General features: G+C 37.4%; 1 protein-coding gene across 2 annotated transcripts in view; it reads right to left on the minus strand.

Annotated features, from left to right (window-relative positions):
* The window catches only part of cpne5b (copine Vb), a 117,393-nt gene that overhangs the window by 21,329 nt on the left and 81,463 nt on the right, over positions 1-14,601 (minus strand). For both annotated transcript variants that reach the window (XM_046874560.1, XM_046874562.1), the window contains 5 exons: positions 11,257-11,361; positions 6,009-6,050; positions 5,791-5,866; positions 3,472-3,525; positions 1,809-1,870 (listed from right to left, as the gene is read on the minus strand). In XM_046874560.1, coding sequence (XP_046730516.1) covers positions 1,809-1,870; positions 3,472-3,525; positions 5,791-5,866; positions 6,009-6,050; positions 11,257-11,361 — 339 coding nt within the window. The remainder of the gene's footprint in view (positions 1-1,808; positions 1,871-3,471; positions 3,526-5,790; positions 5,867-6,008; positions 6,051-11,256; positions 11,362-14,601) is intronic.

A 14,601-nucleotide genomic window follows, 5' to 3' on the forward strand; every position in this document is an offset into this window, starting at 1 on the left:
ACAGGCTTTCAAGGCAAAAAAAACCACTTGAATTTCTTTTAGCTGATTTCTAAATACTGCTGATTATATTATACACATTAGGCGTGAAAAAAGTTCGACATGCTTCCTAAACAGCCCGTCTGCTTCTTTTTTTTTGTACTCATCGGTTTCCATGTTTTTGTGATAAAGAGCTGCTTACTATCCACTAGACATTCTTGAAAATCTACATTTCTTGTGCAGAACTGTCAATAGCCGAATTTTCAAGGATGCTGCCTAGATGATTGAAGGTGACCCGTCTTTCGCGCTTCGAATATCCGATTGAACAAGCACTTAAAAAGCGCCTGAGCTGCCATGCATTATCCAGGCTGAGTGGTTCCATCAAAAAAATATATACAGATATTGGGAAAAATAAATCTCAGTTTGGGAGGAGGCGTCTATAGCTCTGCTTTGGGCTGATTCTTTGAGATGCGTGACACTGAGGAACACCCCGTCTAACCGGTGAAATGTCAGAGCCTTTTAAAGACCAACCCATCAGACATTGCTTATCCAGGCACTGCTGTTTTTTTTTCTCTCTTTTTTTTGTGGGGGGTCTGGTCATCCTGTTTTGACAAGCAATAGGACAAAAGGATAAACAGATAAACAGCCAGATATTTATTTTGTCTGCAATTATACTATAAAGTAAATTGTCCCTCACCACGAATAAACATAATTAAAGTGAATGCATAATTACAACGTGTTCGTTTTGTAGTAAGATTCGAATTGGTGACTAAAAGGTTTGGGTTTTTTTATTTATTTTTTAATCCCAGGGCTGTCAGTGCGCCACACTTTTAAAACCTTAATTGCAAAACCATAAACCGCTCAGATACATGCTCAATGCCATTTTCAGAGAAGAGAAATCGTGGCACATTGGTATTCAGAGCTCAGATGTAGCTGTGGATGTATGTGATTTTTTTCCAGACAAGTGTGTGGACGCGCACTGGTCAAAAGTCATGTCTCGGCCATGCATGAATCTGACCTTGGACCTAAGTGCATTTTTCTTTCACAGTATCAGATTGAGCTCGACTGTCTGACAGATTAAACATTAGACATTTGGATATGATGGAAATCAAAAAAAAAAAAAATAGCTCTGTTTTCTTCAAAGGAGCTTATTGAATTAAATCACTCTTTTTTTTATTGGAAATGGAAAAAAATGCAATTAAATGTTGAAGAAACAAAAATGCTAAATAAGAGGATGTGCTAGATCAAGTGCTATTTCACACGCACAATGAAAGTGAGAGCCGTATTATTCAATTACACCCAATTTGCTGTGGTTAATTTAATAATTACATCAAGGACTATTCATGCAGCAATATATTAAAATATCATATTATTAGAATAGAAATATATTTATTAGTTGTTGCATGGTCATTAAATTAGTCTTTAACATTTTTCCTGTATTTCTCTTGTGTCATATTACATTTAATATATAATGTTGTACCTCTGAATGCTGTCCGGTTTAAAGGCAAGTACTTGTAGTAAAAGGCAGTGTACTAGACCCCATCTTGAACACCTTCAAACCTACATGCCGGGTTATTTGCATACCCATTAAAGCACATGAGTAAACCGTCTCTGAATACGAGTAACTTTCCTGATGTGAAAACTGAAAAAACCTTTAAACTTCAGACTCTCCTGACTCCATTTCAAACCATTTTCGACTAAAAAGTGTACCTTGTGTGAATGAAACGCATGCTATTTCTCAATACTGAGGCACAGGGCAGCAAAAAATCCCAGACAACAATTGAGAGATTGAACGAACACCCCACAGCTGCAGGCTTCTTATCTCTACTCACCCTCCTTTGATGTAATCGAGGAAAGTGAATTCCGACTCCACGGAAAAAGACAGCAGCGTCACCTGCGCGAGCGAATTGAAACATAAAAAACATTTGTGTTTTCAGCAGAACGCCGAGACCAGGCAGGAAAACAAATAGAAGCATTTCTGTTGGGCGCAGTTAAACGATTACCTATTGTGAGTGATGGAAATTGTGTGCATTGCCTGTTTGTTTTCAGGTGCTGACAAAATACATAATAGGGGATACATGAGGTACAGGGAATTTCACTCGGGGGGGAAAAAATGTTTGTGCAGGGATCAGTGTGATATGTTTTATTAAACTCACAGATTGTGTTTAGTATTTTTTAACCAAAAAGTACTGAAATGAATAATTTATACTCTCCCTATTCAGGGAGTCGTGCTCAATCTACCCTGTATATTTTGGAGAATTTGATTGAATCACCTGTGCACAGCTACACAGCGAATTACATTTGCAAGGAACAACAGTCCTGATATTCATATGATGCTTGCAGAAAAATAAATAAATAAATAAATAATATATATACATCATGTTAATATAAAGTATTTTCCACCCCATGCCATATGACTCATTATAGCCTCTACTATAAGATACTATAAAATACTGAATTTGATTAAATTTAAACATAAAAAAAACACAGACACTACTTTGATACTGTAATATAACAATAAATGTCAATACACAATGTATGTAAATTCTGGAATTACGTGGTTTTTTTTCTAAATTAATAAAAAATATTACTTCCGTCAATTTTAGATCAAGTTAAAATTGGAATATTGAAAAACTGAATTCTGTAGTGTTGCAGCTTTATGTAGCATTAACTGTCACTAAAAGTGAAATATGTATTATAAACTAATTCTGTAATGATGTAATGGTTTGCAAATTACACCAATAAACTTATACCACATTGTTGTGGTTCGTTCCCTACATTCAAAAAAATCCCCAGAATCCATTGTACCTGAGAACTTTGTTCTGTCGTTTCCCTTTTTCAATTCCTAATCGGATTCTTTTCTGTTATGCAATAATGGATTACGTTCTCATATCAAAACATTGCCTGCAGTATTACTTTCGAGCGTCCATGAACGAGACAGTGAGTGATGAGGGCGAGCGAAGCTGGCGAAGTTACGCGACGTTGCCAGGGTGAGTTTGTGATGGAGAAGACAGGAATTGAGGCGTCTGTACTGCAGTCATCAGTCTGGGTAACAGATCTATGTCACATTAACTGTTCTAAGATAGAAATTACTGCACTTTTGTGTCCACTTTAGGAATCACTAACAGATTCCCTTCCCACTCTATTTTTTTCACATTTCAAAGGTTATTCATCACCGCTAACTTTTGCGCTCTTTTTAATATGGTGAACAGCAAATGCAGATCTTAATAATTACTTTTTTTAAGAATGTGGCGAAGGGATACATAGTCTCCGCACAGCTGCAATAAAAATAAAAAAACACCCAATAGTTATTTATTTTTACTCCTTTAATTAGCGGGGTGTGAAAAGAGAAAGCAATTCATGTGAGAAATTTGTGTGCTTTTCTTACAGGCAGAGGATGTGTGGCTTTGTTTTGTTGTTTTTATATAAATTGAAATGTGCTTGTGTGTGTGTGTGTGTGTGTGTGTGTGTGTGTGTGTGTGTGTGTGCACTTACCGTGCCAGAATTGACGTATTTCTTCTTTTTCATCTTCTTCTTTGGATTCACCACCTACAAACCAGGATGAAGAAACCGTTCAGGAGCCAAGTCTATAAACGTTCACACGTATCAGATTGGGTGGAAGCCGTCCGAGCGATATAAAGGTATTTAGGAATTGCATTATCCTGTGTAATGTGTTCGCATTTAAAATGGGTAATCATGAAATGACCAAATCTCCTTAACAGCAAATTCTAAAAAAAAAAAAAAGCACATTATTTAATTGTGTTTAATAAATTTTGCTATTGTCAGAATTATGGCCATGGACTTTTTCGTTTTTCCATTAACCACTGCACCCCCAGGTTTCAGGTCACATGACTATTTGCAGCTAAATTACATTTTCTGTTAAATAGCACATGGAAATATGTCTCATCCCTTGCAGTGTCTCACTTTTGTTTTCCATGAATGTGTCTTGTTTCTATTGACTACATGTTTTGTTTTGGTTTTGTATTTCTAAGGTTGCGCTATAAGTTCTTATGTGCTTTTTGAACATCTAATTTCACATTTATTTCCAATTTGCTGTTATTATAACCTCCATTCATCTGGGATGTTCCACTAGATTTTAGAGTTTGTTTATGGAGATTTGTGCTCATTAAGGGACAATAGAGTCAGGTACTGATGTAGGGTGATGAGGTCTGGGGTGCAGTCAGCGTTCCAGTTCATCCCAAAAGTGTTTAATAGGGATGAAGGTCAGAACAAGTTCTTCCATTCCAACCATGTAAACTATATATTCATAGAGCTGGTTTAGTGCACACTGGCATTCTCATGCTGGAACAGGTTTGTTCAAGTGAAGGGAAAATGTTATGCTATGATGTCCAAATATGTCCTGTGCAATTGTGTTTTTTGTATCAGTTTGGGAAAGGACCACATACTTATGGTGGAACAGTCAGGTGATCCAATCTTCTTGTCCATATAGCGTATATTATATAATAAAAATTCAAAATATAGTGAGATACCATCTGGAAACTTATAATAATGACATTCTGAAATTGCAAAGTCGAAATTATGATCGAGTTCCTGCACATACAACTTGCATTTCAGGGCTTCTGTATGAAATGGCTTTTTGTAGAGAAGTTGGTCGGGTGTAAACTGGACATTTCATCCGCAGTTAATGCGATGTCTCATTCTGCCTCACATCAGAAGAATTACAGTGAGACTGAATAATCTGCATGCAATTTTCTCTCTCTATTTCTCGCCACTTTAACCACTTTGTTTTCCTATCTCGGCACCCTGTCTCTATTTCACATGCAGGATAGCATAATGAACCTAGCTAGAGGGGAAGCGGCGCACACAAGGTTTGACTCCATGTGCGCTGTGATGGTGGGACAGATAGTTAGAGCAATAGTGGCCATGTCCTCTATGCTATTGACAATTTAGCAAGATGGATGCGGGTCTGCAGACACACAAAGACAGATGGCGGTAAAAAAACGACTGAAATTCACACAAAAGCGGAAAAAGCAAAGTGGGGCCGGCCACCTGCTGGCTTTTTACGAACAGGAAACAAGGAGCAAATATCACTAATGCACAGTGTTTGTTAAAACGCTCCAAGAATCAATGATTAAAATGGGCTCTTTTGTGATTAAATTAAGGTTCGGTCTGTCAATAGAACGGCAGGACTTTTTTTTTTTTTTTTTTTATCATTGACGTATTAATTAGTTGTATTAATACTTTGTGTGTGTGTGTGTGTGTGTGTGTGTGTGTGTGTGTGTGTGCACATGCGTGTGTGAGATTCCTGTAAATAAATGTTTCCAGGTTTTACAGCTTATCCCAGATTAACACCACTATAAATACTACACAAATTGGTTGCATTGCACTCAACAATTCTCAAGGAAATAAAGACTCTGACATAAATGTAGACAGCAAAATCCTCACCAAGGATTTAGATCCCATAATAACTGGATAATAATTCTCAATCCTAATGATTTCACATGCAGGAATGGTAATGAGATTTTTTTGTTGTTGTCGTCACTCAGGGGAGAGGAAAAACAAAGCGAAGGTACATTGAATATTCACATATGGAAAATTATGCTGTTTCCAAAATGAACATGATCATTTTTAAATAACGTCTTTTTCCATCTTGGGGCTTTTTCCTTGTCATCTCAGGAAATATTTTTCTTACCACCATCACCTATGGTTAGCTCATTAGGGACGTAGGTTTACATCCGGATTTCATAAAAATGCCTTAGGAGTATCCGTTTGTCGAAAATGGCCTACGTATTAAATCTAATTGAATTTATTAAAATTTAAGGAATGGTTTGAGGGAGTTGTAAAGGAACTCACTTCATACACGTTAAACTGGCTCTGACCTCGGGCTAGCTCCCGGTAGCTGGTGGTGAATTCGCCGATAAAATCGTGACTGAAAGTGAAAAGATATCACATAAATTACAGGATTAAAAAAAAAAAAAGTACACAATCCATTGGCATGCAACACATCAAGCCATTTCTATTTCGCTTGACTAATTATTATGGTTATTTGGACAAATAAATTGGTGACTAACCTTCCATCACGATCCCAGTCGTACACCTCGACTTTAATCGTTCTGAAAGATTAATAAAAGAAACAGTTCTAAAATAAAATAAAAGCGAAAGCACTTTTAAGTACCCTTAATTGAAGAAATGATGCAATTTAATGTGTAGTCCTTTGTGTTAGGCAGCACAGAGAGTAAAAGTTGCAGGTTCTTAGCAAACAGATCCAAAAAAACGACAGCGTCAACGTGAGCAAACGGGCAGAAGTCAGGCGATGTACTATACAAACAACGATGCTCAGGAGGGAGACAATGGAAATTCCAGAAAGTTAAGCATGAACACAACAGAATCAAAAAGACTTGATACAATCAGGTATTTAACATTAAACATACAATTTCATAATAGTGTTTTGGAAGGTGAGTCCTTATATACTTTATCTGTGATCTTCATGATAAAGGTATAATGAATGGATATTGAGTGTCAGCTACAGTAGATATGAATGGATCCCCTTTGAAGTCTGGTTTCCCTTATAGCTACTTCCTCAAATTGTCCTTGCAACTGCCAGCTCACTCCTTAAGGATACATTTAGAGGATTAGGGATACATGTATAGGGATTTCTTTTGAATCTATTTATTTCTGCTATGTGGCAATGCCCATTGTTAAAGTGCCATACAAATTAAATAAATTCCGATCATGGATGGGTTTTGTAGTTCTCAGTGGCCATATTTGTAGGCTGCTCTGTTAGATGGGAGTAGTTACCGGTGGTCATGTGCTGCTCTGTTTAACAAGACAAGTAAAATTAGTAATGCCATTTCTGGCATAGTCGTAAAGAAAAAGCCCACACAATCAGAATATTGCTTAAAAAAAAACACATAATAAGTCTTCTAGGTCTTTTGACCCTAAATTATTCATGCACAGGAAAATTGTTTATGTAAATAAGGCTATTCAGCTAAAAGAACACATTTCAACCCTGGCTGGTGGTTGTGCTTACTCATTCATTTTACTTTAACAATCCAAACACTTGGAGGAAATGTCATCGTCAGCAGCAATTTTAATTGGCTTGTTGCCTCGCAGGGCCTCAATTAAGTCATCAGTCTTACACATTCACACCAATAGATCAGGATGTGGGGGTCTCGCATCCCTCAGCAGGTGTTTCTGCTCTGAAGCTCTGACAAGATTGTGGGGGAAAGATGTGGCCACATGCACATAATAATGAGGATAAAAACGCACCTTTCTCTAAATCAGCTCATTAGTGTAAGCAAGACTCGTATACCGTTTACGGAAGCATCCTAGGGAGTGAGTAACTAAGCTCATTTACATTATGTTTCATTTCAGGCTTTACTGGTCACAGTTGATACAGAACACTCTCGCAAGTCATTAAGATTGTTTACCAAAAAAGCATTGCTAATTGTTGCATTCTTTTTGGAGGTGACGTCGCTATGACTGCTAAAAGAAGAACTGGTAGGGGGCCCTTGAAAAGTTTTGAATGAGCTCTTCAGAAGTGCAACAGAGCGTTCTTTGTGAAATCAACTTGCCATGCTTTGCTAGTGTCTTCAAAATGTTGTTGTTGAGTTAGCTTAATGAGCCTGCTTACTTTTCCTGTGACCTCTGAACCCTGGCTGAATCAAAATCCACCTACAAATACTCATGGAGGATTTGTGTGTGTGTGTGTGTGTGTGTGTGTGTGTGTGTGTGTGTGTGTGTGTGTGTGTGTGTGTGTGTGTGTGTGCCTGTGTTTTGACTACTTTCCAACTTTTCACACTACTTTTGTCAGGAGCTGTCAAAACTTTTTCCCCCAACCCTAACAGCGGCACATCACAAAACTGCAAATAGAGCAAGAAACATGAAACATCACACAACCGTGAAGAAGAAAAAAAGCCAAATCCCCCCCCCCACCAGATGCGTAGGTGGCCACGTCCTCTGACGTTTGTTATCTTCAAAGCTATTGAGTCAGCACCTTTTCAAAGCCTCAGTCACCTGAATGCCTTGTTTTCTGACACCATCTGGGAACTGTTGTCAAGACAATCCCCCAAGGCAGCTGTCAATCAACAATCCCAGTAGATGAACAGAAATAGAGAATGTTCTCAACCCATCTCTCTCACAACAAACATTGGAAGGGGGGTAGGGAAAAGTGAATGTAGAAGGAAGAGAAGGAGTGGGGTGAAGGTGTCGAAGGGATGCTGGTGCATTAAATATCAAGATTAGTGTTCTGAGTAATCCAAAATTGTAGCATAAACTTTGGCAACTTGTCATGTGATGCTATTTTCGTTTAATGGATAATAATGTAATAAAAATTACTTCAGCTGTTCATGTAAAGTCTGAGGGGGAAATAACTCCAATGTTTCTATTTAATCAAGACATAACTATGAAAGCATAAAGACAGGTGATGATTGAGGCTTTTAATCCTATTAGCTTAGAAATAGCAGGTGCTGTTGAGCCTCAACAGGTCTGATGCTAGCCATGGGAGTGTAATTTTGATTTTTATTTTAGTATGTTAGTAGTAGTGGCCCCACTTACTCCTCCATGGTGCTATTTTTTCTGAGTGCTCTTTTCCTGTTTATGAAAGCAGGAAAGCTCAGCTAGCTCTATTTCTGAAAAAAAATTAAATACCCGCTGTCCTTGCCAACACTGCACTTACTACTGACAACAGAGACCTGAGTGTCGTTAGTGGATGATGGGAGCTCTGCTGGGGGGTGGTGTGATAAAGAAGAGATATGTGGATGGATTTTGCTAAACATCTCTTGTCAGATGTTGGGTCCTAAAGGTGAGTTTTGGCTTCGACAGGATTTTTCACCAGAGAACTACTTTGGTCTGTTCTACCAATTCCTTTTCCTACCTGCATTTTCATTACACTAAATGGTGTTTTATCTGTTTTTAATGAAATGCAGAATAACATAAACAGACACAAAACTAAACAAGTTTTTGGTTTGCACTTCCCCACCTCATAATACTGTTCCCCCTTTTTTTTTTACCCCAATCTGAGGTATGGTGAGAGCTGAAATTAAAAACAGTTCTGATGTCCTTTTCCAAAAGTGTTTGCCCATATTTGAGTGATATTTTTAAAGCCCAGACTTTCTTGCTAAAGCTTACCAAAGACTGCCCAACGTGTGAGATACAAGAAACAGGAGGTGAGAAAAACACCACAGACCAACATTATCGAAAAAAGGACAATAATAGCCAACTGTTCACACCTCTACACTAAGGCTGATCAGACAACAGAGGAGGCCTGAATAGAGAATTTTCCTAAAATGTCAGTGAAAAATTAGTCAACAAAAACAACAATTTCGTATTATATAAAAATAATAATAATATACATTCAACAGCTTAGCACTTACACTTTTATTTGTACTGTGTCCAAAATGCTACTCAAATGCTTTTGAAGGCCAACCAATCACACCAGTAATGCCAGCCATGTCAAGAACCACCAAGTGGGAATATTCTGAGTCCATCAAGTTGTCGTTTGTTGATTAGAAAGACATGCACCGCCCCATCACCCCTAGAGTAATGACATGATGGAGCGTTTTAAACGTATCTCGACAACACAGCTGCCCAAGCTCACTTCTTATTAACAATGAGACTAGGATTGGGACTTGTTACTGGTGCTATGGGCATGCAGCATCACTGTTCACAAGTCTACCAGCTCCAATGCCATAGAGCAAACAATTGGTAGCCCAATTTAAGGCTGATGTCAATGAGGAGCCAGTGCTGGCATTGTTCAAGTACTGTGATGTTATATTATCATATTTTAGTTACTATTTCTTATTATAAGCATACAATAAAACGAATATACACCGATCAGGCATAACATAATAAAGTGAATAACAGTTGATTATCTCTTCATCGTGGCACCTGTTAGTGGGTAGGATATATAAGGCAGCAAGTAAATATTTTGTCCTCAAAGTTGACGTGTTAGAAGCAGGAAAAATGGGCAAGTGTAAGGATTTGAGCGAGTTGGACAAGGGCCATATTGTGATGCGTAGAAAACTGGGTCAGAGCATCTGCAAAACTGCAGCTCTTGTGATGAGTTCCCAGTCTACAGTGGTCATCTATCAAAAGTGGTGCAAGGAAGGAACGGTGGTGAACCGGCGACAGGGTCATGTGCACCCAAAGCTTACTGATGCACATGGGGAGCGAAGGCTGGACGATCCAACAGACGAGCTCCTGTAGCTCAAATTGCTGAAGAAGTTAATGCTGTCTGATTTGGCAGCAAAAGGGGGACTAACACAATATTAGACAGGTGGTCATAATGTTATGCCTGATCAGTAAAAAATATACCTATAAAATTTCTTTATTCTTATTTTAATATTTCTATTTACCTGCTATTTTTAGTCATTTTTCATCTTTTTAGGAATGTGATTTGATTATATTCAAGATCAGTTTACTTGCTTAAATGTCTTTTTGTTCCCTGTGATGCCGAGCACAGCTACTTCAGGCTGGGGAAATGCTCCTAAAGGAAAAGGAACTTAACTTTGTGTCCTGCCTTGTTATTGCAGTCGTATACTTATGTATTAAGGTAAAAAAAAAAAATCTTTCTCTAAAAATGGAATATTGTGCACAGGATTTAAGGCTTAAAGATCATAATAATCTTATAAAGCTATACTACAGCTATACTATGCACCTTTCTGTGAAAAGGTAGAAAATGCATATTATAAATAATAAAAAAAGTACCCCTGTGGGTACAGTTACAGTAACAAGGAAGGGTAGAGATTAGTAGTGCTGAGTGTATCTCTTCAGCATTATAAAGAAATGGGGATGGAGTGACACCAGGGACTCACTTCTTTGTCTTTTCGCTACTCTGTGTGTTTTCTTGTGAGGATTGTGTGGAATTCTGTAAATGCTCGCCTCAATTATAGGTGAGTGACATGACTAATGAAACAGGGGAGTGTTTTAGGGTGTAATTCATCACTGACGTATAGCAGTGTTTCACTGTGTTTCAGATAGGTGGTGCAAATAAAATTCGTCAATACACATATTAATGGATGATTAGGTTTTACTCACATTTTTAATTCAATGCAATGTAGGTATACACCAAATGGCATGTTATACTAGTCCAAAACCTGTGAATCTGCCAAAGCAAACTTTTTCTTTTTTTTATACACAATCCAAAAAAAAGCCCAGTTGTGTGGAAAAGTGCCCATCTGGCAGCAATGCCTCTTGATGGCACAGCTGTTTATGAACAGCTCTCCAGAGATTAAAGGCCATAGACATGAAAGCTGTACAGATTATTCAAGGCTAGCTGGGGCTTCACCTCCATGTGGTACAGTGTTAAAGGAAACTTACCGGTCATAGTCTCCATTGCAGAGTGCTCTCACTGGGATTGTAAAAGACTGCCAAACTGGATTGAGGGTGTTCTTCACCACCTCCGTCTTATGGCAGATGGTGAACCTTAACAGAAAGAAGGAAGGTGACAAGCCAGTAGAGGTGTTTTTCTTAACGCAACACACAGCAGGGCATCAGCCAGCTGCTGCATTTATCGTCCACACCTAACAAGCCATATGGGAATGTGCTCAACAAATTAGTGCCTAATGATTAGTGATATACAATTTCTTGCCCCTAAATCAGTACCGATTGACTTTGGTTTCTTCTCGTACTCGCTGTTGGCTGGTGGTCTACCTTCTGAATGCTGAATTCTAAATCTGAGAAATGTGTGTGGCTGAGATAGTGTTTCAGCTAGCATGACCTCGTTTTTGCAATGCTAATGAGCTCTCATTAGCTTCTCTAATTAGCAGTGTTAACATTTCCTTTTCCATGAATGACTTTTTCAAATTTGCAAGAGACTTACAATAGAAGAGTCTCACTATAATGAGTGCTGAAGAATTTCATTGTGTGGTATTAGCTTCTTTTGACCAATGCTAAATTAAGCAACTAAAAGCATGTGTAAAATAGGGGTTCGGGTGACAGAGGGTGTGACAAAGGGTCTTGGATTGTGTGGGGCAATCAAAGATCCTAAAATTATTCCCATGCTTTGTTGTGTTGTGTAAAACGATGATTGCTAAAAGCGCTAGTCTGCAGCTCACTACATGGTATGTGAAATGACTAGTTTTCAAATAACATGTAATGATCTTAGTGGACAGGTGGGTATAGAGACGGATGATCCGCTGTGGTGACCCTTAACGGAAGAAAGCCGAAAGAAGAAGAAGAAGATGTAATGATCTTTTTTTAAAGAAAATGTGAGAAACAACATGTATATGAGGTTTCATCAAAATAGTAATATAAGCCAACGTGGTCAATATGAGCATGATAGAAAACTAGAAAATATTAAACCACATAAAATTAACATATTGAACACTCTGTTCCTGAAACAGTCACAGGAAGAGAAGCAGAAGCCCCATTACAAGATTATATGCTCCTATTAAAATGGCTGAGAATGTGAGTGAATGTAAGCCAGGAGTCTATAAGCATCCATAACACTTGTAATTTTTTTTTTTTATAGAAATGAATTTTAACCTAAATTGCAAAGAATATAGATTGTTTAAATATTATGGCCGCCAAGTACACCACATATTGCATACACATTCTCTGGTTAATTTACAAAAATAGAAGTAATACCATTCTCAATCACAAAGCAGTGTTTCTCAATCAGTGTTTTGTGATTAAAAAGTGGTCGCAGGACTGTTTTGACTGGATCGCAGAAAAGCGCAGTCAAAAAACCAACAACAAAAAAGCTTGAAGTTAAGTAAGCAACAATTGAAGTTAATTGAACCTTAAATTACTATCTTTAAAATTTGTTGGCTCTTGAGGGGAAAAGTGCTGTCACGTTTTTTACGAACTCAGTGCAGCCCTGCTTTTGGAAAATAACTCTCCACTCATGCAATCAAAACAATCTTATCCTTCAGCATTACATATTTGAATGAAAATGGATTCTCTGCTTCGGTCCAGCTGAAGTCAAACAGAGAACCAGGCTGGACCATGAGCATTGTCTTAGGGTATCTCCACTATCATCTCAAACACTGCAACTCTTATTGATATATTAATTAAATACCTTAATACATCCTGAATGATCTCATTAGTACTAATTCAAACAGTTTGTGTTTATTATGACATATGGTTGTTATATTAAATGTGAATGCAGCAGTGATTCTTTTCATCAGTCTACTGGTAAGGATTTGTATGCAAGTACGTTGTTCATTCTATTTATTTATTATTATCGCTAATAATGTTCGTGTCAGTATCAAACATAGTAACTGTACTTTCTATAATCCTAACCCAAGATAACAATTTTCTATATTTTTGATAAATGTAATGACTAATACCACCTTTCTAACCTTTTTTGTAGTGACAAAAACTAGTTCTAGACTGTTATTGAATAACATTTCCATATAATACTGTTTATTCATCAGTGTTAATGATTTTCGTCAAAATGATGTGTCTTATGTTGAGTAAAGTGGGAAAGTATTTGTGTATGGATTAGATTCTCGAAAAGCCACAGTGTAATTTTCTATGAATGTGATCGGTATTAAGCCCCGTTTTCGATCGCCATCGCAATAAAATCACTCGCTTGAACCTGGAAACTTAAATTCACTTTAAAACAATGACTGCAAGAGCGACTAATTATGTCCAGAGAGCATGTAGTAAATTTGTGGCAGAATGATTCTTTTGTTAAACTCTTAATAGTTAAAAGGTTGAAAGCGTATAATTATATTTTAGTAAAATAATTAGGAAAAGAAAATAATTTATTAATGTTTCAATTGAAGTATTAGTTTCACGTTCGATTATTCACTCGCACATCTGACGCCAACAGTAAAGAGTCCTGAAAATTAAGTCCATACTTCAGTAACGGTCTTTAAAAAGATTTTCATTATAAATGTTCCTTATTAACATAATGCACTCTTATTTTAACTTTATTTTTATTCATTTATTCATATCCTATTTCAAATTGTGCTGTTTTTTAACAGCACAATTTATCCCACTGCACACAAATTAGCATGTGCTATTTTGGATCTCTGTATATCGGGAACGAAGAGTTTTTTTTTTTCATCTTTCTGCAAAGATGACCCGAGGTAGACCATGATGGAGCCATGACGTGCACTTGAGTGGGTAATGTACAGACTGGTCTTTCGGGGGAAAAAAAGGACATCCATTACGTGAAATGCTACAGAAAATATTGTGCTTTCTCAGAATGAGAGCAGGTCTTGGCAATAGGTTTAGAAGTGCCGTTGTATGTTTTGGGAGTTTCAGCATTAAGGTTTGCTGAATAAATGAAGCATTCAATAATGCATTATGAACATCATGGGATGGAGCATGTAAACAGGGACTACATTATATGGATAAACGTCTGTGGGCATCTGACTGTAATGTAAGATTAATTAAAGTTTTTTTAACATCCTATTTGACATTTAATCCCTATTTGCAGTTATATTAACTTCCACTCTTTTGTGAAGATTTTCCACTAGATTTTGGATTGTCAGATACTGATGTAGGGATAAAAGGCCTGGGGTGCAGTCAGCGTTCAAATAGCGAAAGTGTTCAATAGGCTTGAGGTTCGACCGCTTTATTAGGCCAATTACGATCTTACACTCCAGCCCATGTAAACCAAATCTTCATTGACCTGGCTCTGTGCACAGGTTTGGCTCGAGTAAAAAGAAAATCTAATGCTACAGCAACTAAAGACATCCTATACAATTG

Source organism: Silurus meridionalis, chromosome 19 (assembly GCF_014805685.1).
Source record: "Silurus meridionalis isolate SWU-2019-XX chromosome 19, ASM1480568v1, whole genome shotgun sequence".
Classification (NCBI taxonomy): domain Eukaryota; kingdom Metazoa; phylum Chordata; class Actinopteri; order Siluriformes; family Siluridae; genus Silurus; species Silurus meridionalis.